At 50.6% G+C, this 23150-nt stretch overlaps 2 protein-coding genes and 1 non-coding gene across 6 annotated transcripts in view; all 3 read right to left on the reverse strand.

Moving 5' to 3' along the window:
• Positions 1-221: 221 nt before the first annotated feature.
• Positions 222-23150, reverse strand: part of RNF216 (ring finger protein 216) — a 104134-nt gene continuing 81205 nt past the window's right edge. For all 4 annotated transcript variants that reach the window (XM_055134956.1, XM_055134952.1, XM_055134955.1 and 1 more), the window contains 4 exons: positions 18438-18535; positions 12084-12306; positions 3363-3432; positions 222-2676 (listed from right to left, as the gene is read on the reverse strand). In XM_055134956.1, the coding sequence (XP_054990931.1) occupies positions 2357-2676; positions 3363-3432; positions 12084-12306; positions 18438-18535 (711 nt within the window). In that variant the 3' untranslated portion in view covers positions 222-2356. The remainder of the gene's footprint in view (positions 2677-3362; positions 3433-12083; positions 12307-18437; positions 18536-23150) is intronic.
• LOC129404205 (translocon-associated protein subunit beta-like) lies at positions 14948-18390 on the reverse strand. Its single transcript, XM_055134957.1, has one exon. The coding sequence runs from the start codon at positions 16211-16213 to the stop codon at positions 15821-15823; it is 393 nt and encodes a 130-aa protein (XP_054990932.1). The 5' UTR covers positions 16214-18390; the 3' UTR covers positions 14948-15820.
• LOC129404518 (U6 spliceosomal RNA) lies at positions 16179-16286 on the reverse strand. The gene has a single exon (XR_008629916.1). It is a non-coding gene; the product is annotated as a U6 spliceosomal RNA (small nuclear RNA).

Genomic DNA, 23150 nt, shown 5'->3' on the forward strand with positions numbered 1-23150 from the left:
CGGGCCCCTGAGCCCCAAGGAGGGAGGGTCTCTGCAGGACTGGCCTCTGGAGTCTGGCTTCTCCAGACTCGGGCTTCTCCTCACGGGCTCCCGCAGCTCCCAGCTGCCTCCGGCTGAGGGTGGCCTTGCAAAGCTCTGCAGTGACTTGCAGAATACCCCCAAATCTGTGTCTCTGGGGTCCCTGCCTGCTCAGACAGCTGGAGAGAGGAAACAAGAAGCGGTGGAATGCATGACGTTTATTTACAAGAGTCCAAGTTACATACTGTACAGGCTTTTTACACACAGCAGTTTAAACCGTCACTGCATCTTTACTACCAGAAGGTAAAAGAAAATTTTAATAAACTATTTTATGCAAAGTGACGGGTTGGTCATGCAACACTTTAAATTTTGAAATCCTCTGCTAAGTGCAAATACTAGATTCCTCTCTCCAGTTTTAAGGCAAGTAGAAGGGGACGGTCACTCTGGGGAGTCAGCATGGTGGCCTAGGAAGGCAGCTTCATCCCCAGATGGGGCTGTTTGTCTCTGATGGGGGCTGGCTGCCACGGGGTTCTGGCATCTGTGTTCTACGGCACCTGTCGGCGGGTCAGCTGGTGGGAGCTCTCGGCAGTGCCCTCCTTACCATGGCGTGGTGGCTGGGATGCACGGAGCTGGCAGCTCGGAGCTCCCTGCCGAGGACCATCTTCCGTTTCCTTTCAGTCTCCTCCCTCCTTGGCCTGGGATCTGGCCTGATCCTACTGGACTGCTGGACATCAATGCCAAGGCCTTCGGGTCACTAGACCTGTCCCCACAGCAGCCCGACTCTGTGATCCACGTCCTGTGGGCTCCTTCAGAAGAGCCATTCACTGTAGGAGGCCGAAGAGGTCCCTGTGCTTGAGGCCCCAGTGAGTGCTGTCACTGGTGGGGGAGGTGACAGCGCCTGGGTTCCTCCGCCCATCTGGTGGGCAGATGGCTCACTGCTCAGATCCTCTCAGAGGTGTGGGGGACACGCTTCATCAAGCCATCCCGCCACAATGCCAGCAGTGTGCCTGGGGCAGAGCTTTCCTAGGGCAGGGCCAGGCAGGCCAGTGGCAAAGGTCAGGCGGTGCGCCACGCCAGATGATCACTTGCCTCCATCAGGTCTCACTGGAGGGGCAGCAGCGAGTAGGCGCAGGTGACCTTGGTGAGGGGCTTCACTGCATCTGCTGCCGATAGGGCAGCCAAGGCCACACCCATACTCTGCACTGAGTGGATGTCGGGGGCCATCTTGACCAGAGAAGGTGGCACATGCGAACACAGTGCAGACCCATGGTCACTGAAGTGCAGGCGTGGCTAGCTGATCCGAGTGGACTGCCGGACATCAAAGCCAAGGACAACCCCATGGCCGCGGCAGAGCCCTCCTCCTGATGCCCTCGTCATTAAGACAGAATGCGGAAAGAGGGCACCAGCAACGCCAATGGGGCGGCATTCTGGGGGACAGGGCCCCAAGGAAAGCTGTGTCCCCACCAGATTTCAGGAGCAAGGCGGTGGCAGAGAAGGCTCAGAGCCGTCGGGCTGCATGGGGCAGCCTTCAGGCCTGTCCCTGCTCCTCTAAGGACCTTCCGGCTGGCCCTCCGGAGCTGCCAGTGGGGGCAGGTTTCTTAGACCAGGGAGAGAAGCTCTAGCAGGTCACAGAAACCTGGGTCAGTTCTAAGTAAACAGTGAACGATTTTTAGAGAAACTATGGAATGGAGCCCCCAGCAGTGAGATGGCTCTCTGGGGGCTCCTGTGAGTGGCTCAGGAGGGCAGGGGAGAGCCCCCTGAAAGGCCTGCTCATACCAACCCACCACCTTTCAGCTTGGACTAACCTGAGCCTCGGAGAGAGAGGCTGGGTCGGAGCAGAGGGTATCTGTCTCAGTGGCCCAAGTGCAGGGGTGGGGCAGGAGAGCTGGACTGTACCTGCTGCTACCTTGGCTCTGCCCTGGCTGCGTGGCAGGGAGGAAGGCCTACGTGGTCTGGGAGGGAGAGCAGTGGCGGCAGCAGAGCGGGCAGCATCCTCAGTCTTCTGCAGGAATGCGCGGGACACAGCTGGAGGGCTTGCCCGGGGCCTGGGACTATGGCGCCGGCCTCTAGGAGGATGGCAGAGCTCTGCAGGGAGAGGGTGTGGCAGTCCCCAATCTCCAGGGAGCCCCAGTTCAATCCTGAGTGGGACTCAAGGTGTGTGGGCTGCCAGTCACTTTTGCAAGCGGTAGAGGCTCTTCCTGACCCGGCCTGTGTGGGGTCACTCCACCAGTCCTACTTGAAGGCAGGGGCAGAGCTGTCTCAGGGGTGAGGGGACCTCGCTAACCCACCCACACAGGCTGGGGCTGCTCAGTGGGAACTGTCCGTGGGCTCCTGGCCGTCAGAAGCGATGCCGGGGCTGGGGGCCAAAGTGCATGGGCAGGTTGTGCTCCAGGGGCACGTGGACAGGTGCAAACTCATAGTTGACCCGCACGTTGGGCAGCGGGGGCACATAGGGTGCAGGGATGGGGCCCATGTTGAGGGGGAAGTTGTTGAACATGGGCCGGACGGGGGGCAGAGGGAAGGGCGGGGGCACGAAGGCGTAGGCGGGCATCTGTGGCTGGTGCAGGTTCTGCGGGACAGGTCGGGGTAGGGCCTCCATCCGCTGCACTTTCTCAGGAGGCTTCTCCAAGGGGGGGCCGATGCGCTTGAAGGTGTTCTCTGAACAGAGACACAGGGAGTTAGTGGGCGGCTGACGGCTCAGCACCACTGTGTTCGGGCCAGCAATAAACTATTGGAGAGATAGTACAAAGCTTAAGGGGTCTGCTTTGCGTGCAGCTGACCCAGTTCAATCCCCAGGACCACACCCTACCCTCGACCACTGGGAAACCTCCAGGAGAGCTTGGAGTAGCTCGGGGTCACTGCTGGTGCTCGGAGACTTGCCCAGGCAGGCACTTTTCTTGAGCAGCATCTGTTTGTTTGTTAGCCATACTTGGTGATCAGGGACCGTGTGGGGTGCCGGGGACTGAACCCAAGCGTTGTACTACCTCTCCATCCATGCAGAAATCTTTCCTACACAGAAGAATGGCTGATGAAACACCCAATGTCCCCCTTATGTCTAGCTGTCACCTGAGACAAACCCTGATGCCCTCCTGTGATTGGTGGAAGGGATGCTCAGCAGAGGGAGAGCCTGTGTGTGACATCTCCCTGGAGAGCGTGACCCGGCTGAGCCACTCACACAAACCCCATTTGTACGCAACCTCGGTAAGGGAAGGAAGGGCTTCCACCTGCCTCCTACTCTAGCCCACCTGGTACTTCCTCACCATCAAGGCGAAGCGGAAACCTCCTTTAAATTAAGAGGGGACCCTTGCTTCCTGCTCCCAGAGAATGGGCTGGGCAGCACTTGCCTCCATTCTTCCTTTTCTGCTCCTCTTCAGCCTCCTTCTGGATTTCTTCAATGAGCTTCTCATCATCCTCCTAGAAAGAAAGCAACAGGTGGGCGGGCACAGTCTCAGCAGCCCCCAGGAGCCTTTATTTGCCGGGAGTGCCTTAAGAGTGGGCCAGGCAGGTCACGTGCCAGTGACCAGGTGGACAGAATGCTGTACAGCTCAGGGGGCAGACTGACCAGTGAACACTGAGCCCTCAGCAGACCCTACCAGCACGACAGTGGCCGGGATCAGGACTCAGGCACCCCATATCATCCCTTGGTCCCCCCAGGAGTAATCTGGGAATGATTGAGTGCGAAGTCAGAAATAAGCTCTGAACATCCCTGGGTGTGCCCCCAAACCAAAAAAAGCAAAAGAGGTGCAGCTTGGAAGATGTTTTCCCAGGATTTCCTTCAGTTGATTTCCACAGTTCAAGGGAGACTTTGTTTTGCTTATAATTATTAGTAAGTGTCACTTGCGCCAGTGCTACATCATAACTTAATTGTGGTCATGCCATCATTAGTTGAAGGATGCTGCCTGCAAGGCCCCTGATGGCACGGGACAATCCTGTTTCCTGGGAACACCGATACCCAGGTCCTTGAATGTGGGGGTAGCTGGCAGTGACAAACACTTAATACTCATTCACAGTGCCACTCCTATAATTCTCCCAGGGAGGACCCACAGAAAAGACCTCAGGTGGGCGGTTCCTGTCCCCTTAGCTTATTCAATTTGGACATGGGGTAGTCTGCTCATTCTTTCAAAACGGAGTCTTGCATGGTCAGCACGAGCCAGCACCGTGCGGGGTGCAACCCAGTCCCTTCCCTCTGTCGGGGCCCAGATCTATGACTTGGGAGATGGTGCCAAGGGTTGGAGCACACACTCTGTGCGTTAGAGCTGAGTCCTGGGGCTGAGGCCTCCTGTCTCGCAACCCACCCTGTGAGCTGCCCCTCACTTGTACCCTGTTCTATCTGGGAAGAGGATTCTGGCATGCTTGATCTAGTGGAGGCAGTGAAAAATTCTGTATCAACAGAGATTATTTCACTAGAAAATACCAGCGCTTAACTAGCTGAGCAAGGATTGTTACCATAAATAATGAGAAAATTGTTAGTTATACCTAAATTCTTGGGTTAGATCAGATTTCAGCATTTGCAGGCATCACAAAGCACTGCATTTAGAAACTAGAAGTGAAACAATGTTTTTTAGGACTGGAAAGATTGCTGTGCTGCATGTCCCTTCACCCCAATTCCTCTGAGCAGTGCTGGGATGGCCCTGGGAGCCCCTCACCCTCCCAGGAGCTAACTGCTGCACTGCTGGACTGTCTGACCGAGCTGGCAGGCCGGCTGGGGCGCCCCCAGCACTGCTTGAAAGCCACTTCCCAAAATGATTTTTTTTTCTCAAAGGGGAAAAATGACATTTTTAGCCAAATATGTTAGACTCTGTGGGGAAAAAAATTTTTTTTTAACTTCATCCAAGGCAAAAGTTCTTAGCACTGTAAATTCCTAAAGTCAAAGCAGATCGAATCATATTTTATAAAGGGCAAATCTTATTTTACCATGATTAAAAAAATAACGTTGAAAAGAATGCAATGAAGTCAGCATTAAAATGGACTTTGAGATCCAACACAAAGACCGGCCTCTCATCAGAACCCTTCTCAGGTTTGGGCTGAGTGACAGCTGGGCTAATTGAGGCTTCTCTGGAGATGAGTCCCCAGGGAACATTCTAGGCACCTCTGGTGAATAAGGACACTTGCAAAGAAGACCTGCTTTTCTGCAAATCTAGGACATACCTAAGCTGCTGGAAATGGGGAACAATAGGAGGAAAGCTGACAAGCAGGCGGGCGCGGGGGTGGCTCCCAGACTCCTGGGCCCCAGCCCGCTGCAGGCTGAGTCGGCACAGGAAACACAGGTCTGCCGGGCGCACCTGAACCGTGCCTGAATGCCACAAAGAGCGGGCCTGATGCGAGGGCTGTAGCTTTAGGGTTCTACAGAATGGGGCTTCGGCTACACCCCCACACCAACTCTTACCACCTACTCTGGGGCTTCCATTCATTTTCACAGCAGGTTTATTGTAAGAAACTAGCATCTTTCTCACAAGAGAACCTCAAGGGATGGAATCTCAGTAACAAATGGGAGTTAGGTATTACTATCAAATCCCCACTTGTCTAATGAGGAAACTGAGGCACAGTGAGATTTGAGCCCAGCCTTTTCAGTCTTCAGAGCTCCAAACCAGAATTGGATTCTGGAGCAGAGCAACTAGACGGGCCTTGGATGTTGGCTCCATACCACCCTCAGCACGATCCAAGGTAGTAACACTTCTAGAAAGACTACCTCATCTGGAGTCATAGCATATCATATATTGCACTTGCCTTGCATGCGGCTGACCTGGGTTCGATCCCAGGTATCCCATATGGTTCCCCCAGCACCGCCAGGAGTAATTCCTGAGTGCAAAGCCAGGAGTAACCCCTGTGCATTGCTAGGTATGACCCAAAACGCAAAACAAACAAACAAACAAACAAAAAAACCCAACAATCCCCTCCCCCATATATCTATATATAAGCACAAAGGCTCAACCTGTAACAGCATGTTAGTAAATCTCTTATACAAGGGCTTAATGGCTCCAGGCTGAGATACAACAATCTTCACACACTTTCTTCTAAGGAAATTTTGATCATTTAAAAAAAATTTTCTCTTGATCATTTTTAGCAGATTATTAATAATAATAAAAATAAATTATTTAGGGCCTGCTATTGGGGTAGGCGTGGGTGATGGTGGGAAAAATTCGAAATATTGGTGGTGGGAAGGTGTAATGGTGGTGGACTGGTATAGGAATACTGACTGTAATAAATGATTGTGAACTTTATAAAAATAAAATAAAAATTAAAAAAATAAAAGAACATTCTTTTTCCTAAAAAAACCAGAGCTTAGAGTCTCAAACATAGTAAAACAAGAAGAAAAAACGTTTAACAAAACAACACAAAGTTGCCCGTAGTAGAGATAAATCCTGAGAACATCTTTACTAACTGTCCTGCCAGCTCTGGACCTCAGGCTGCCTCCCAGCCCCGCTGCCATGCCTGTCCGGAGCTCACTTCAGAAAGCCCTCAGCTCTGCCTACAAGACCGTGCCGCCTTAGCCGTGGACCAGGCTAGTCCACATACAGCTACTTTTCCCAGCCGCAAGGGATGCCAGGGATTTTACCCAGAAGGAAACTGAGGCTCCAAAGTTGCAGTGACTTGCTGAGATCAATGAGTGGTGAAGTAGGAAGCTGGGAGCAGGCTGAGAGCTGCCTTGCCTCTGCCTTTCATCCCCAGAGGCCGGGCTAGCTTTCCCACTCAGCGAAGTCAAGGCTGAGGGGCCCAAGGGTGGGCTGACAGGGGAAGCGGCTTGAGTTTCCTGGACTCGCCTTTGCTCCCGCAGGTCTGGGCCCCAGGGCCACTGCAGGAGCAGGGGTGGGAGGGGGGTGGTTGTCTGCCTTGCCTCCCCCCTCATCCCCTTGGGCCCCCTCCCTCTGTGTGTCTGGTGTGGGCTTGATGGCAGCAGGTCTGGGTCTGTCCCATCGGCTTAGATGAAACCCCTCCTTGTCCTTCCTGCCCACCCCCCTCACTTCCCCATCACAGTGGAACATCCAGACATGCACAGAACATAGAGCATGGCCGGGCTGAGGGAGGAACTAGATGCTGGTCAGGGATGCGGATGTTCTGAGACAGGCGGGTTGCAAAAGACGTAGTGAAAAGGCAGCCGTGGTAGAAGTGAACCCCAGCACTTGTTCTTGCTCCCCACAGACCATGAGGGGGAGTCAGCAGCAGCCACAAGGCCAGTGCACGTGCACGTAGGGCTGAGGACAAAGGACTGTTGTGACTGAGAACAGAGTCTGGCGCCCAGCAGATGTGGAAGGAGTGGTTCCACAGAGACAGCGGGGCATCATAACAGGGTTATTTCCTTTCCTTGAGCTCCTTTGAGCTCGACAGGCCACAGAAAATGCTGGAAGACAGACATGCTTGTTGCACATGGGGATTGGGTGGGGATTAAGGCGAGAGCATGAGTGGAGCCTCTCTAGAACACCAACTCAGCATGGCTGCTGCAGCGGAAGTGAGCGGGAGAGTCACCAGAGGCTTATGGGTGGGGAGAAAAACGAAACACCCAACTCCTTAATAATAAAGCCGGCAGCTCTGCCCAGGCAGTGGCATCTGGGCAGGAGGAAATGAAGAAGAGAAATATCCAGAGGTTCAGATATGAGACAGATGCTTCCACCAACCACGTAACAGCAATAACCAGCAGCCAGGGCTGAAGGGTCCCAAGACAAACTTCTGAGAGCTTGGCACCAGGCTGCTCTGGACAAAGCAGCCTGGTCCGTCTGAGCCCAATTTTTTCACCAATTTGGTCACTAGTCTGACAGTCCCCTATGCCCATGGAGGGAACACCAGCAAGCGTTCTTCCCAAGCTTCTCCCCCTGAAAAGGTGACAGGGAACTGTGAACCAACTGCTTCCTCCTGCACGGCTGGGCTGGGGCTGGGCTCCAGGTCCTGTGTGGTCACAGCTGCTGTTAATAAACTTGCAATGATTCTGTAAACGCTTCCAAGGAGCTGAGGATTTAGTTTCAAATTGTTCCCAGATCTGCTGCAGATAGATGAGCAACAGCAGACCCCAGGGCCCCGGCACCCAGTTGTTCTCCTCTGACAGGAAATTGGGGGTAGGGTAGGTGGAGGGTGCAGTGCTGGAGTGGCACATGTCGAACAGCTGGGCTCTGGACCACATGCTCCTGGCTGGCACGGGCTCAGTTCCAGGGGCCCAGTGATGGGGAATGCCACTAGGCAAGGACGGTTGGCAGGTCGAGGGCAGTTGGGGTCTGCTGTTTGCTGAAGGTGCACATACCCCGACACCTGGCTGATGGTTAGCCATGCTGCCAGGGCCCCTTCCCTACCAACTACAACTTGCACAAAAGGAAAGGAGCCATTGCATGGCGGGCCCGGGGAGGTTCCTGAGCTCGGAGACCTAGAGGCCGCTATCCCCGCTTGTGAAGGACCTGGAGGCTAACTTCCTGGAGCTCCAACGGGTAATGGAATGCTCAGACCAGACAGTGGGGCGGCAGCGGGCCCGCCACAGTGGGACTCACTTCACTCTACTCTTCGTAAGATGAGTTTCCGACCTAAGTCTGGATGCTCTTTTCTCTGAGGTTTCGCCTTCTCTCCCCAGTCCTCCCTAAAATTCTTCCCCTTCATTCTTACACATCCTCCATCCTTGGACCCCAGGTCAGAGTCCCAGAGCTGGCCCTCCTGGACCTTCAGAAAGCTACTAGCCGTGGGCTAGTCTGAGGTGCTGTGAGAAGACACGAGAAGAAATGAGCCTGGGCCTCCCTTCACTGACCGGTACCTGTCCTGTCCGCCTCAGGGGACTGTCAGAATCCCAGTCCACAGCAGAGCAGGTGCCACAGGCCACATACTGGGGGCGAGAGACAAGCCTTCGGACCGAATGGCTGGGCGAGACGGCACCACACTGGAAACTGGCTGTTAAAGCCTTGGGGTCTATTTGAAGGGAATACGCGTCAAACTTTTTTTTTTTCTTTTTTCTTTTTGGGTCATACCCAGTGTTGCACAGGGGTTACTCCTAGCTCATTCACTCAGGAATTAATCCTGGCGGTGCTCGGGGGACCATATGTGATGCTGGGAATCAAACCTGGGTCCGACACGTGCAAGGCAAACGCCTACCCGCTGTGCTATCGCTCCAGCCCCATGCTTCAAACTCTTATTCAGAAAATAAAAGGTTCACGGGGACAAAGGGATGGCTGGAGCAAGAGTAAAGTGCGTGAGGTGTTTGCTTTGCATGTGGTTGACATGGGTCTGATCTCTTCCACCCTATATGGTGCCCTGAGCACCACACTCGAGTCATCCCTGAGTGCAAAGCCAGGAGTAATCCTCATGGCCCCAAACAGAAACGAACAAACAGGTTCATGGGGGAAACAGCTGAAAGGGCTGGAACATGTGCTTGGCGTGTGGGAGCACTGGGTTCATCCTCCAGTGTCTATTCCACTGGCCGAGAAGAGTGTGCCTCCCACACGAAAACCCAACCAACTAAAGCCCGCAAAGCAGAAACAATTTTCTACAGTTAGCTTCCCGTAGCCCAGATCCAAGATAAACATGTGTTTGTCCTGCATTTCCAGACTGATTTGCTGGAACCCAGACACCAGGTGGATGCTCTAAAGCATCTTGTATGCGCTGACCATGCACAGACCAGAGTTGGCATACTAAGCACAGAGCCAAGAGTAATCCCTTAGCATCATTACCAGGTATAGCCCCCCAAACCAAAGCAGCAACAACAGAAGCCAAACAAAGAAAAACCTCCCCAAAATAATAATAAAAAAAAATGCACCAGAAGACCAGAGTCCACTCAAATCCCAGCATAATCCTCCCTATGGCAAAATAATGTTTGCTCATTTACAATAGAGATTTAGCTTTGCACTATATCCCTAAACTAGAAAATTGGCTTGATGTGATTGCAATATTCCCCCAGCCGTCCTTTCCCTCTTTCCTAAAAAAGATACTTTTTTTGGGTCACACCCAGCGATGCTCAGGGGTTATTCCTGGCTTTGCACTCAGGAATTGCTCCTGGCAGTGCTTGGGGGACCATATGGGATGCCGGGGATCAAACCCGGGTCGGCCACGTGCAAGGCAAACGCCCTACCCGCTGTGCTATCGCTCCGGCCCCTAAAAAAGATACTTTTAATAAAAGTTTTGGGGCTGGAGCGATAGCACAATTGGTAGGGTGTTTGCCTTTGCAAGCGGCCAACCCAGATTGATTCCCAGCATCCCATACAGTCCCCTGAGCACTGCCAGGAGTGATTCCTAAGTGTAGAGCCAGGAATAACCCCCGTGCATTGCTGGGTGTGACCAAAGAGGGAAAAAAAAAAAAAAGAAAAAGTTTTGCTCAGGACTTACTCCTGGCTCTGTGCTCAAGGAGCATTCCTGACAGGCTCAGGGGGCCATATGGAATGCTGGGGACTCAACTTGGATCAGCGCCATACAAGGCAAGTGTTCTACCCACTGTGCTATCCCTTCAGCCCCAAGGACATCTTGTTTTGTAAGACTTTTAGCTGAATGTGTTCAGTTTATTTTTTTGGCTTTGGGCTCCACCTGGCTGTGCTCAGGGGACCACCTGAGCAATGCAATTCTGGGGATGGAACTAAGTTGGCCAAGTGCAAGGCAAATGTCTTAATCCCTCTGCTCTGTATCTAGCTCTTGGCTTATTTCTGATAACAAACACAGTTACTAATCACTAGTCCAGCTCTAATCAGAAACTAGTACAGGCTCCTGAGCAATTTCTAGCCATTACGATGAAAACTCAATTTGTTTCCAAATTACCAAGGGACAACTCTCTTCACTGACAAATGAGAATCCTCCTGGCCTTGCCGGTTAATTAAGCCGGAGCACAGGCTCAGATGACAGGGCATGCTTTGTTCCTCTCAACTTCTGAATGGCTTTGTGTTCTCCGGAGCCCCAACAGATGCTAGGCTGGAATTCAATCAGTCTCCTGGTGAGAACCAAGGAAACAGGGCTGATCCCAGTTTTGATGGGAATGCGACAAATGGAACAAAATCTCTGCTGCGGCTAACCAAGGAAATTGGAGGGATTTGTATTTGCTTGACCTTCCTTTGGAACTTTCAGAAAACACGGAGCCTTCTATCCTTGCTCAGGATAGAAGATGACACCTGAATGAAAAAATAAGGGGCAACTGTGTGCTACTGCATCCCAACAAGGTAGCTTCATGCTCACTGCCAGGGCGGGAAGGCAGAGGGCAGGGGAGGGGCAGGAAAGGGGAAAGAAGGGCTGTCCCCCTCCCCCTCCCGTGTTTCAGAGAAGACCAGAGGAAGACAGACAGTCCCTGCTGACGGAGAAGCCTATTTCGCCAGTGGGTCCGAAGTCCGGAGAATCATTAATTAAGTCTTACACTCCAGGTACTTGAGCCCCATAGATTACAGGGTTTTGTGTGTGTGTGGGGGGGAGGGGGCTTAGGAGAGGTTGGGCATTTAGGGGGGGTGCTTAGGGATCATTCCTGGCTCTATGCTCAGGGTACCATATGATGTGCTGAGGACCGAGTCAGGGTTGGCTGTATTCTAACTCTCTGGCCCTCCTATGATTATCTTATTTTTTCCTGATCTATGGAGTATCTTACTTTTCATGAGCTGAAATTTGCTTTAAAAAAAAAACTGTTGTGAGGGCTAACTCCTGACAGTGCCTGGGGGACAAAAGAATCACACCCCATGGTGCTTGCAGGCCATTAGGACGATGTCGAACAGTGCTGGAGTGAGACTAGGGCCTTTCAACGTGTCTGAGTCACAAACTTGGCTTTAAAATCTCTTTTTAGGTTCTAAGACAGCTCAGAGGAGCCTTGGCTTTGACTCCCAGCACCACATGGTCCACCAAGCACCACCAGAAGCAAATTTGTTTTAGGATTTGAGCTACATCCAGTAGTACTCAGGGCTGACTCCTGCCTCTGTGCTCAGGGATCACACCTGCCTGTGCTTGGGGGGCCATATGAGGTTCCAGGGGTCAATCCTGGGCCAGCCATGTGCAAGACAAGCACCCTACACACCTGATTATGTGTCCCCACCGAGCACTGCCAGGTGTGGCCCTCACACCAAACAAAAGTACCCGCTATTATTATACTGCTGTACTGAGCCTACAAAGCAAGAGGCAGCCCTGCATTCACTTACAGTAGGGTCGGTCCACAGAGAGCATCTTGAACACTCTTGGCATGGGGCTCCAGGCGAGCGAGGGTGCTGGCAGAAATGGTCATAGCCATTGATAGAAACTCGGCAGAGGTAGCACATCTGGGCACCGCAGCGGCAAGACATTCGGTTGCAGCCCTCAGATTTGATGAGGCCGGTCCCACACTTGTGGCACTTCCTGATACGCGCAGCGGTCATTTTTTCCTCACTGGAAAAAGGAAAATGGGTTATGGACAGCAAGAGACCGAAGAGCAGGCTTCACTCTGCTCTACACAGAATGCTTCATCCTCCCCTTCAGAAAAAAAGCATTCAGCACACCTCCCAAATCTACCTTCTTTCAGTGAACAGTCTGTGTCCCCCTGTTGTACCTGAGGCTACTGCCCTCCTCCATGGGGATGGGGGTGCGGTAATGCCCACCTCTGAAAATTGCGGTACAGAAGAAAGAAAAATGATGATAGTAAGTATTCTTCTACCTGCATTGACTGTGTGCACTTTGGGGTCATTGAAAGAGCAAATCTTTCCCTTCCGTGCTGCTAGGGATCACAGAGCCTTATGTTTCGAGGAATGCCCTCAACTACCAAGCCACACCCTCACCCTGGGGAACCCATGCCTTTAAGTCTGAAAACTCAGTTCATCAGCTTTATCACCAAGATTCTCTAGGGACCTAAATAATGTGCCTTATACTTTCAAAGATAAGAGAACAGACAGCCAGGAAGTCTAAAACCTTAGTAACATACACCCCTTGGGGGTTTCAAATACACAAAAAGGGGATGGTCCAACTTAGCCTATAGTGTCCTCCTACTGATAGGGCTCATACCTCTATGTCAAAACGTCACTGCCAGACTCCCTCACAGCAGCACATCAATCAAGCTGGACAATGGGAAAGTATTACAGGGGTTTTTGGTTTCCAGAAGCATCTAACTGACACAGAGGGGTAGATGGCTAGAATCACAACGACAAGTCTTAGCGAGCTGTTAAGAGCAGACACAGCCGACAACACAACATTCACTGTGTACCTGCTGCTGTCAGAACCGTCACTCACCCATGTGGGGTGTGCGCTGCTCACTGAATCCCCGAGGGCTGTGCTGTCATACCGCCCACCAGCATGAGAAAGCTGGTTCTGAACAGAAGATCCAAGGGATGCCTGATTGGAGCATCCGGGGCCCTAAGTTTGGGTCACCCTGAAACCTGACCTTGTACTCCCACTTCAGCCCCTTTCTGTTGCCCAAGCAGGAACTCAGTCTCGTGACCAGGAAGTGCTTCAATGCTGAGACTGTAGAGCGTGGAGCTGCCCTCTGAGCTGCATCCTTCCTGAGGTCCTAAATGTGGCTCCCCCCTTTTGGGGGGACAGTGGCACTGAGGGGACCATGCAGTGCCAGGGATCAAACATGAGCTCCTACATGCCAAGCTGCACTCAGTTCATGAAACGATCTCTGGTTCCTGTTGCTCACTTTCCTGCTGAGGGAGAGCAGCTAGGTGAGTGCAGCAGAGAAGCCAGATCACAGTTAAAACAAAAACATGTTGGGAAATTGGCTCTACTCACTTGGTCTACTTCTACTGACTGAACATGAAGGGAGCACTCCGGCTGGAAGATGATGCCAGAAATAGGCCCTGAGCACTGGCAGGTACGGCGTAACACCCTGCCAGGTTCCACCCCTGGCACCCCTCTATGGTTCCCTGCCAGGAGTAATTCCTGAAAGCAGAGCCTGGACAAAACCCCGGACACCGGTGGAGGTAGCCCCCAAACAAGCAAAGCAAAAACCAGTTTTCTACAGCACAAGCTTTCTGTGTAAGAGCACCTGAGAAGGAGTCGGGGTCACTTGGCCCAGGGCAGCTGCTGTGGCTCTAGTGTGAGAGCCGTGGAGAAAGAAAACAAAGCCACATGGATCGTTGCCCAGGGCTTGGGAAGAGGGCACACCTGCCTAAGGGAGGAACAGATAAAGAAGGCTGACTCGCAACACGGCTCCGTGCATCCCCATGCTTCTGCATTCACAGGGACGAACACCCGGGAGCGAATAGGGGTGCTGGCAGGGGCTGTGGTGATCACGCAGACAGTAACACTAAGTGCAAAGTGGGACTGGGGAGAAACCACAGATGATTCTTTTGGGAAGAGGGCACTTTGCAACTTGATTCTAAACCAGGCAGGAAACACACAGCCCCACAGGAAGTGCTCCTGGACAGGACAGGAAAAACAGTGTGAGTTGCAGCTGTGCCTGCTGACCTCGTGTCCAAACAGGAAGGTTTACTGCGCTTTTCTACATGACCATGTAAAATCTGTTTTCCTTTCTTTCTAATGTTTAAATTTTTGATTTTTGGGCCATAGCTGGCAGTGCTCAGGGAGCCACAGGTAGTGCTATACAATCCTTTCAGCCACTACTGGAAATCTTTGGTGTGTGTGCCACACTTTGTGGTGCTCAGGATCACTCCTGGTGGGGTTCAGAGGACTATATAGGGTGCTAGAGATTGAATCTGGGGTGGCCCTGTGCAAGGCAAATGCCGACCTGCTGTCCTATTACTCTGGCCCTGACTATTTGAGATCTTCAATTTTCCTCTGTAGTGTAAGATTTTATGTATGCAGGCATTGTTTATGGTGGTTAAAATGCACATAAATAGGGGCTGGAGCAATAGCACAGCGGGTAGGGCGTTTGCCTTGCATGCGGCCGACCCGGGTTCAATTCCCAGCATCCCATATGGTCCCCTGAGCACTGCCAGGGGTGACTCCTGGGTGCAGAGCCAGGAGTAACCCCTGTGCATCGCTGGGTGTGACCCAAAAACCAAAACAAAAAACAAAAAAACCCAAAAAAACAAACAAAAAAGCACATAAATAGCACCATTTTAAAGGGCACACTTCAGGGATATTTAGCTTATTCACAATGTTGTGCAACCATCAACATCATCCAATTTCAGAATATTTTTATCACTCAAAAGAAAAGTTTATTGGGCTAGAGAGACAGAGCGAGAGCAAGAGCGAGAGAGAGAGAGAGAGAGAGAGAGAGAGAGAGAGAGAGAGAGAGAGAGCACAAAGCTATCTCGGCTCACCAGCAGCGCCTTTGATGCCCACACACCACCGACCGTCTGTTCGTGGTGATTTATAGATTCGTTCAGCAGGGAAGTTTTGCCTATACTGCACTCACGCCGGCGCCACCAATGAGGTGGTTCTAATGTCTATATTTGCACTCAGAGTCTGTTCAAGGCAGAATAGGCAGAATAGGTTGTTTTCCATCATGCTTCCCAGATTCTTGCAGCCTCTACCCACTCCTATTCTGGGGCAAGGGAGGTAACAGTGATAGAAGACTCGCCTTGGATGTATGAGGCCCCCAGAATAGTACCAGGCACTACCAGGCGTGGCCCCTAAACCCAATCAAAACAATAAATGAATTCCAACTGAATTTCTACTTTTAGGTAGTTTCCCCCACACACATGGCAGGTTTTTATTAGAAAACCCCGTTTGGTAAGCACTTCTAGACTAGGACCAAGATCAGGCAGCAGCCAAGGTGCGGTGTCCCCTGACCCCCTATCCCCAGAGTCCACGCTGCCAGGAGCACCCCCATGGTGCCTCCAAGGGCCTGGAGGCCAGGACTCTGCCAAAGGCATTCCTGTTCATATGGCTTCAGGCAGGGACCCAGGAGGCGCTGGGGGCTCCAAGAGCAGGTGTGAGGTGACAGGAGCAGAGGTGGCGGTGATGACAGTGCCCTTCAGAGTCCAGAAAGCACCTGGGTGTCCTAGGCTGAGAGTGTCATGGAGGCTGACTCAGTCTTGGAAGTGTCGTACTTCTGCTTGCTGGAGTGCCACAGCAGCAACGGGATGCTGATGGATGGGAGCGTCATGACCCCGAAGTCTGCCAAGTCCAGAAAGTGTGGGGAGAACCGTCGATCAAACTCCCGCTGGGCCAGGATGCTGCCCTGTCCCGGCGCACTGGTGAAGCCCACCACCACTGGGCCGTCCTCCTGCGCCAGGTAAGTAACAGTCGCAGAGGTGAAGCTGAAGTAGCCTGCCTTGAGGGGGCGCAGGACCACTGTGTGGGAGACGTTGCTGGCCAGGGCAATGCAGTCCCATTTGACATTAAGCATTCCGGAGATAAAAAATATAAAACGCTTCACGAATTTGCGTGTCATCCTTGCGCAGGGGCCATGCTAATCTTCTCTGTATCGTTCCAATTTTAGTATTATGTGCTGCCGAAGAGAGCACTGTTTTTTTTTTTTTTAAACAGCAGTACTTGTTTGGTATCAAAATTTTGTTTTCTACTGCTGCTGTTATTAATTACCCAAATTTCCTTCCATTAACATAATACAAATTTGTTTTTTTTTTTTTTTTTTTGCTTTTTTCGGCCACACCCGGCGATGCACAGGGGTTACTCCTGGCTCTGCACTCAGGAATTACTCCTGGCGGTGCTCAGGGGACCATATGGGATGCTGGGAATCGAACCCAGGTTGGTCGCGTGCAAGGCAAACACTCTACCCGCTATGCTATCACTCCAGCCTCCAATTTTGTTCTTTATTTTCTAGAGGTTGTGAGGGCTGTTGGGCCACACCCGGAGGTGCTCAGGACTCACTCCTGGTTATGCACACAGGGATCACTCCTGGCAGGACTCAGGGGACGATATGAAGTGCCTGGGATCAAACTCAGATCTGCCACGTGCAAGGTCAGCACTCTATTGTACTATCGGTCCAGCCCCCAATTTGTTATTCTGTGGCTTTTCAGGGCACAAGTCCACCAGAGATCTCATGAGAATAGACTCAAAATGATAGGAAGCTCACTCCGACTGGAGGCTCTCCAGAAAACTGAGCTGCTCTCTGCACTGTCAGCAGAATTCAGTTCCCCGAGGAATTGGAGAGAGGGGCCTATTTTCTTGATGACTGCTAAAAGCAGTTCCCTATTTCTAGAAGCCACTACATTCTTTAATATTCTTCTTCCATCTCGTTGTTGGGAAATGCAGTCCTTCTCAGTAACATCCTTGCTCTGTCCATCACCCCATCTCCATCTGACCAGTGGGGCCTCCTGCTCTGAAGGAGCAGACTGAGGAAACTGGGCTCACCTGGATGATCCCAAGGTCCATAACCTTAGTTACATGTGAAAAGTCTCTTTTGACATATAAAGTGACACTTGTAGGTTCACTGGCTCAGGACTAGGGCATGTGTGGGCATTCTGGGGACAATTATTTGCTTGGCAAACTCGTGATAAAAAACACTATCAGGAAAACTTTTGCTTCGGCTCAAATTCCTGCTTTGCCACTTAGTCCCTGTGTGATGATGAACAAGATGCCTGGGCCTCTGGGCCCCAGCAGGAGTGTTAGTGGAATGAAGGTGAAACATGATGTACTGAGACTCAGCAAATGCTCCACGCCCCATTGCCACTTCTGTTAGTAACCAAACCTGATCCTTATCCTTCAAACTTAAACCAGACCTAAAATCATTCAGTTAGAGGTCATATTAGGTGTCTGCCCCGTGATCCGGTGACTCAACATAGAGGTATGAGTGAACGCGCACATATGCGCGCACACACACCCCCCAAGTAAATTTATGAATTTATAAATAAAATAAAAACGTATATTCATCTATCACAACTTAAAGAACTCATCTCTTTCTTCTTTCCTCTGAGCTAGAATATAAATGTGGCTACTCCCCAGTTACAAGCAGGCAGAAAAAAGATACCTCCTTAGTAAATGGTGAAACAAGGAGAAAAAACAACCCGAGTCTCTCAATAACCTAATGGATTTGCGTGGTCAGGCTGGGAAGACTGGGATATTTTATGAAACAGTGAGATTTCTGTGTTGTCACTCTATTGTTGCAACAAGTTAATATTCTGAATGTATTTAGCCACACAGAGTGGTATACGGAACTGGTTCTTAATTTTTTTTGGGGGAGGGCACACTCTGCAATGCTCAGGGAGGCTCTGCGCTCAGGAATCATGTCTTGCAGTACTCAGGGGACCATACTGGGTGCCAGAGATTAAACCCGTGTTGGCTGAGTGCAAGGCAAATCCTGTTTTCAGTACTATCGCTCAGGCACGCTGGTTCTGAATGTTACTGATTGTATTATTTTGCAAGCCGAAGGTTGCAGTTCTACCTCACATCTTCATATCACCAGTGACTGATAGAAAACAGACACAAGTGACAGTAGCACAATTGAATGGAATAGAAACACACCATTTATAGGATAATAAGGAGCAGTGCATAATATGCTGCTCATGGCCTCAGAGACAGCTCCACGAGGCTGCAGAGACAGAGGCTCAGGAGCTAGGGCACTTCCTGAGATTGCTCTAGCAGGGAGTGGCTAGACAATATTCATTCACACTCCCTATATGCTAAAAGGGCAAGTATGAGTCAGTCAGGTCACTCACATAGATGTTCGGTACTTGATGTCATCTTTTTCAGCCAGCTCCTCACAGGTGAGGCCATTGTGCTCTTTCCAGAGTCCCTGACACTTCCTACAGGTTTCCTGGGGAGAAAGAAAAAGACAAAGAGTCTGTGGTAAGTGATTACATACAAGTTTCTGTGCAAAAACAGGGCACACAAACACGCTTCCCTTGACCTGAATTCTTTCAAAGTTCACTATTACTTTCATCAGGGATGAATCTAAACATAGCTCTCAATAGAAGAATCGTTAGGAACAAGCATAGGGAAACCATTTTCTCTGTCAGTGGCTGGGAATGCTTGGTTCACTGGCCATATAAGGCCTGTGCAATCAGATGGTCTGGCTGTGGTACATGACAAAACAGACACCTATGCTTTTTGTCAGCAGCCCACGGCTTGTCTGCCAGTATTGTATGGCCTGTGAATGATGTTATAAATATCCAAATGACTCTTGGCAGAAAAAAGGTTTCCCACCCCTGTCTTAGATCAAAGAAACGATTGCTCCCAGTCACAGAATTTGCATAAGGCTTTCTTTTCTTTCTTGAGGGAGGCACATATGCACTCAATCTGTTGAGCTATCTTTCCAGTACCAAAACTAGGTTTCTTTTTTTGGTTTTTGGGCCATACCTAGTGGCCCTCAGGGATCAGTCGTAGTGGGATTGGGGGACAATGTGAGATGTTGGGGATGTACAAGGCAAGTGCCCTACCCGCTGTACTATCTCTTTGGCCCCCTAGACTTTCTTTTTTAAAAGGTTTTTGAAGGGGGTGCCATGCTGCCAGCAGGCCAACCTATACTAACGGGGTGAGTGCATCAACTGCCTGATGGTGTCTTCAGGCTTCCTGATACCCCCAAATTGCCACTGAATCACTGGTCGGATCCCAATAACTCGGGACCAAGTTTCCAGAGAAATTATATAAGGCCAACAGTTAGGTATATGGGAGCTACATCCACAAACCATCTCTAGCTCTGCTATAGAAGCTCATTTATGGGCCTTACTTCAGAGACCCAAAAATCTCAAAATCTCAAAAAACTGCTGAACAGACTGGGATAAATCAGAGGGGAGCGGGTTAGCCTGGAGCCCGCTCAAGCAGAGCCCCCGGCAGCCACTTGCTTCCACAATTGCTGCCATGCCCCTGGCTGGACTCCACCTTCTCGGGACAGATCTTACCAAGATACAATCTGCTGAAAATCTGTGTATGCGGGTTTTGACTGAAATCTCTAGGTTTTCTTGAGCTTGGGATGGGCTACCTCCCCATACCACCGGAAGCCTGGGCAGTCACATCCGCACACCAAAGCTGCTACCCAGTTAAAAAGCTACTCCAACTTTACCTTCCCGATAAAAATACTGAATGCCCTGAACAAATATAATGACCTCTTAGTACTTGCATTGCAAACTGTAATGCACAAAAGAAGAGAGAGAAAGAAGAAAAGTGCTTGCCATAGAGACAGGCTGGGGTGGGGTGGGGGGCTGGGAGATGGTGGGAGGGAAACAGGGGACACTCTTGGTGGGAAATCTACACCGGTGGAGGGATGGGTGTTGGATCACTGAATGACTAAAACCCAATCATGAACAGCTTTGTAAGGGTCTATCTCACGGGTATTCAGTAAAAAAACAAAACAAAACAAAAAAACAAAAAAACTCAACAAAACTTTTCCTCAGTTTCACTCAAAAACTTGGACATCACTTCCCAGCTCAGCTGAATTTTACTTAAAACATGAGTTAGAAGGGGTGGTGGTGGTGCCAGACACAGCAAAAGGGCTTTAGGGTACACATCTCACACACAGTCAAGCACAGTTTGAATCCTGGCACTGCAAGGTCCGGGCCGTCACTGGATCCACGTGGCCCTGGAAGCCCCCAAACAGCACTTCATTCTTGGGGTCAACATTAAACCGCTGTGCTCAGTTGGTTAGAATTCCCAGGTGTCACCCCCATTTAAAAATTAAGACCCTTTATAATTTATAAAATATTTTTATGTAGGCTAGAAATGAATTCACGTGAGTAATAAAAGTAATGTGGGGCGAGGAATATAAGCCTGTGGTAGAGCACATGCCTTGCATTTATGAAAGCCAGTATATGATCTTTGGCAACATGCATGCATACAATTTAGACTCAATTTTAGTACATGAAAATTACAACTCCAAGCAGCACAATGAAGTAAAAGACGGTACTGTTGCAGCTTTAACTGGGAGCCTGATCAGTCTGCTGGGACAGTGAAGAGTTGAGGAAGTGGACTCTGCTGTCTGAAAGACGAGTCAAGACAGGGGAAGGAGAACCGCGGCCAGACAGACAACACTCAAAGAAGACTGAGACAAGCTGGCACGTCTGGTTCCTGAAGCTGAATTGAACACAGTGGAAAAGGTCTGGCGAGGCTTACAGGGCCTGATTTGTGTGGGGTCTCAGATGGGCACAATCGTCAGCCTGATACCTTCTACAAGTGTTAGAGCTGTGTCACAGGTGTCAAGTACAAAGAGTTCGATCGGGTATGTGACCTGAAGAGACTGTCTGAGGCAGGCAGAGCAGACAGAGACTGAGGAGTGGAGCTGAGGCAGAGGAAAGTTGGCCGACTAAAAAGGGATTCGCCGAGTATGACTGGGTCCTGAGTGAGAGCTGGGTGTGAGGAAGACCCAAGAGGACCTGTGGGACACTCAGTGGAGATGTGAGCTCAGGCAGGGAGGAGGCAGAGATGGTTAGCATGGCAGAGGCCGTTAGGAAGTGCACTGAGTCTATCTTTATCTCTAGAAACATCTACCTGTACCCTTGACCTGTGACTGAACTTTCTCTTAAGATAATTCTACTACAGAAGAGAACAGAAACTACTATTTTTACATTTTAAAAAGGTGGTAGGGGGCTGGAGCCATAGCACAGCTGGTAGGGCGTTTGCCTTGCACACGGCCAACCCGGGTTTGAATCCCAGCATCCCATATGGTCCCCTGAGCACTGCCAGGAGTAATTCCTGAGTGAAGAGCCAGGAGTAACCCCTGTGCATCACCGGGTGTGACCCAAAAAGCAAAAAAAAAAAGTGGTAGTGGGGTGGGATAGACAGTATAGCTTGCTTGCACATGGCCAACCTAGGTTCAATCTATATAATGCACCCTATATAATGCCCTGAGCACAAAAAAGGAGTAATCCCTGAGCATCCCTGTGTGTGGCCCCAAAAGCCAAAACATCAACCAACCAACCAACCAACCAACCAACCAACCAACCAACCAACCAACCAACCAACAAAACAGAACAGAAGTGAAATGTTACTGTTCGGGGACCAGAACATGAAAACCTGTGATGGAAGTTGTGACAAGATGTCACTGAATGGAACGGGCAAGGTATGGCGCAAGGAGAGCCTGATGGTAGTGTGTTTAAAGGCCACTGATTCTCAGGGACAGAATATGTCATTCGTTAGGGCTCTGTACCTACGTCCTTACCAGTAAAGAGGCTATATCACTAGCAATTATTACACACCAACATGTAAAGCAGCAAAAGCCTGTTTTTAAAAGTCCTTGTGCCTAACTATTTTGGGAAACTGGAGGATAAACAACAGCTGGAGAATAGAGGGGCTGGTATCTGGATCCTAACCTTCAAACAATACCAGCCAGCCACCCACAGGAACAACAACTTGAAAACAATGCACAGCATTTAACATGCTTTTCAGCATTCCTGGTGATCCAGTTATTAATTCATGAGACCTTCTTTCTAAGGGTAGACTCAGCTCTAGGGGGCACAACAGAACAGACATGGCCACCTCACTCCACTGTGTGGGGGTCACCAGGAAGTCACTGTTCCATTCCCATAAAAATGGCTTTCAGTTACTGCACTTCTCATGGAGGGGGCCCTGGGGTTCCAGAGAGCATCGTTTGTAGAGAGGGTGGTTATAAAAGTAAGTTAAACAAGCAAACAGCAGTTTGGATGACCTTACAAAACACTCTCTTCTAACTCTAGTAGATTTTAATAAATTATAATTCCTCTTGAGCACTCTATGCTTTGTTCCCAGGCCCAATGAATGCTTAGAAGTGGCCACATGCTTCTGAGAGGCTACTAAGAAAGTCTCCAGGACCGAAAAGGACCTGTATATCCTGGCTCTCCACGCTCAGTTCACGAGCTGCTGAGCTCCTGGAACAGCGAGGGCCTGGGCCCTCGATTCACCATCACCGCTTTTTGGGGGCCAGTAAGCAGGATCAGGTCTGCTAGTCTTTTTTTTTTTTTCTTTTTCTTTTTGGGTCACACCCGGCAATGACAGGGGCCACTCCTGGATCTGCACTCAGGAATTACCCCCTGGCAGTGCTCAGGGGACCATATGGGATGCTGGGAATCGAACCCGGGTCAGCCGTGTGCAAGGCAAACGCCCTACCCGCTGTGCTATCGCTCCAGCCCTGGTATTATTTCTTAAGGTCTTTTTGTGTTTTGGGGCCACGCCTGGCTGTACTGGCTCTGCCCTCAGTAATTCACGGATCCTGGAGGTGCCTGGGGGACAATGTGGGGTGCTGGAGATGGAACTTGGTTGGCCACATGCAAGGTATCCAGCTCCCATCCTTAAGGTCTTTTTTTTTTTTTTTTGCTTTTTGGGTTACACCCGGCGATGCACAGGGTTACTCCTGGTTCTACACTCAGGAATTACTCCTGGCAGTACTCAGGGGACCATATGGGATGCTGGGATTCGAACCTGGGTCGGCCGCGTGCAAGGCAAATGCCCTACCCGCTGTGCTA

The sequence above is a fragment of the Sorex araneus genome, chromosome 4 (genome assembly GCF_027595985.1).
Source record: "Sorex araneus isolate mSorAra2 chromosome 4, mSorAra2.pri, whole genome shotgun sequence".
NCBI lineage: Eukaryota > Metazoa > Chordata > Mammalia > Eulipotyphla > Soricidae > Sorex > Sorex araneus.

Bases quoted from the DNA above. Each gene is read 5' to 3' on its own strand.
- LOC129404205 (XM_055134957.1), bottom strand. From the start codon at position 16,213: ATGACACGCAAATTCGTGAAGCGTTTTATATTTTTTATCTCCGGAATG.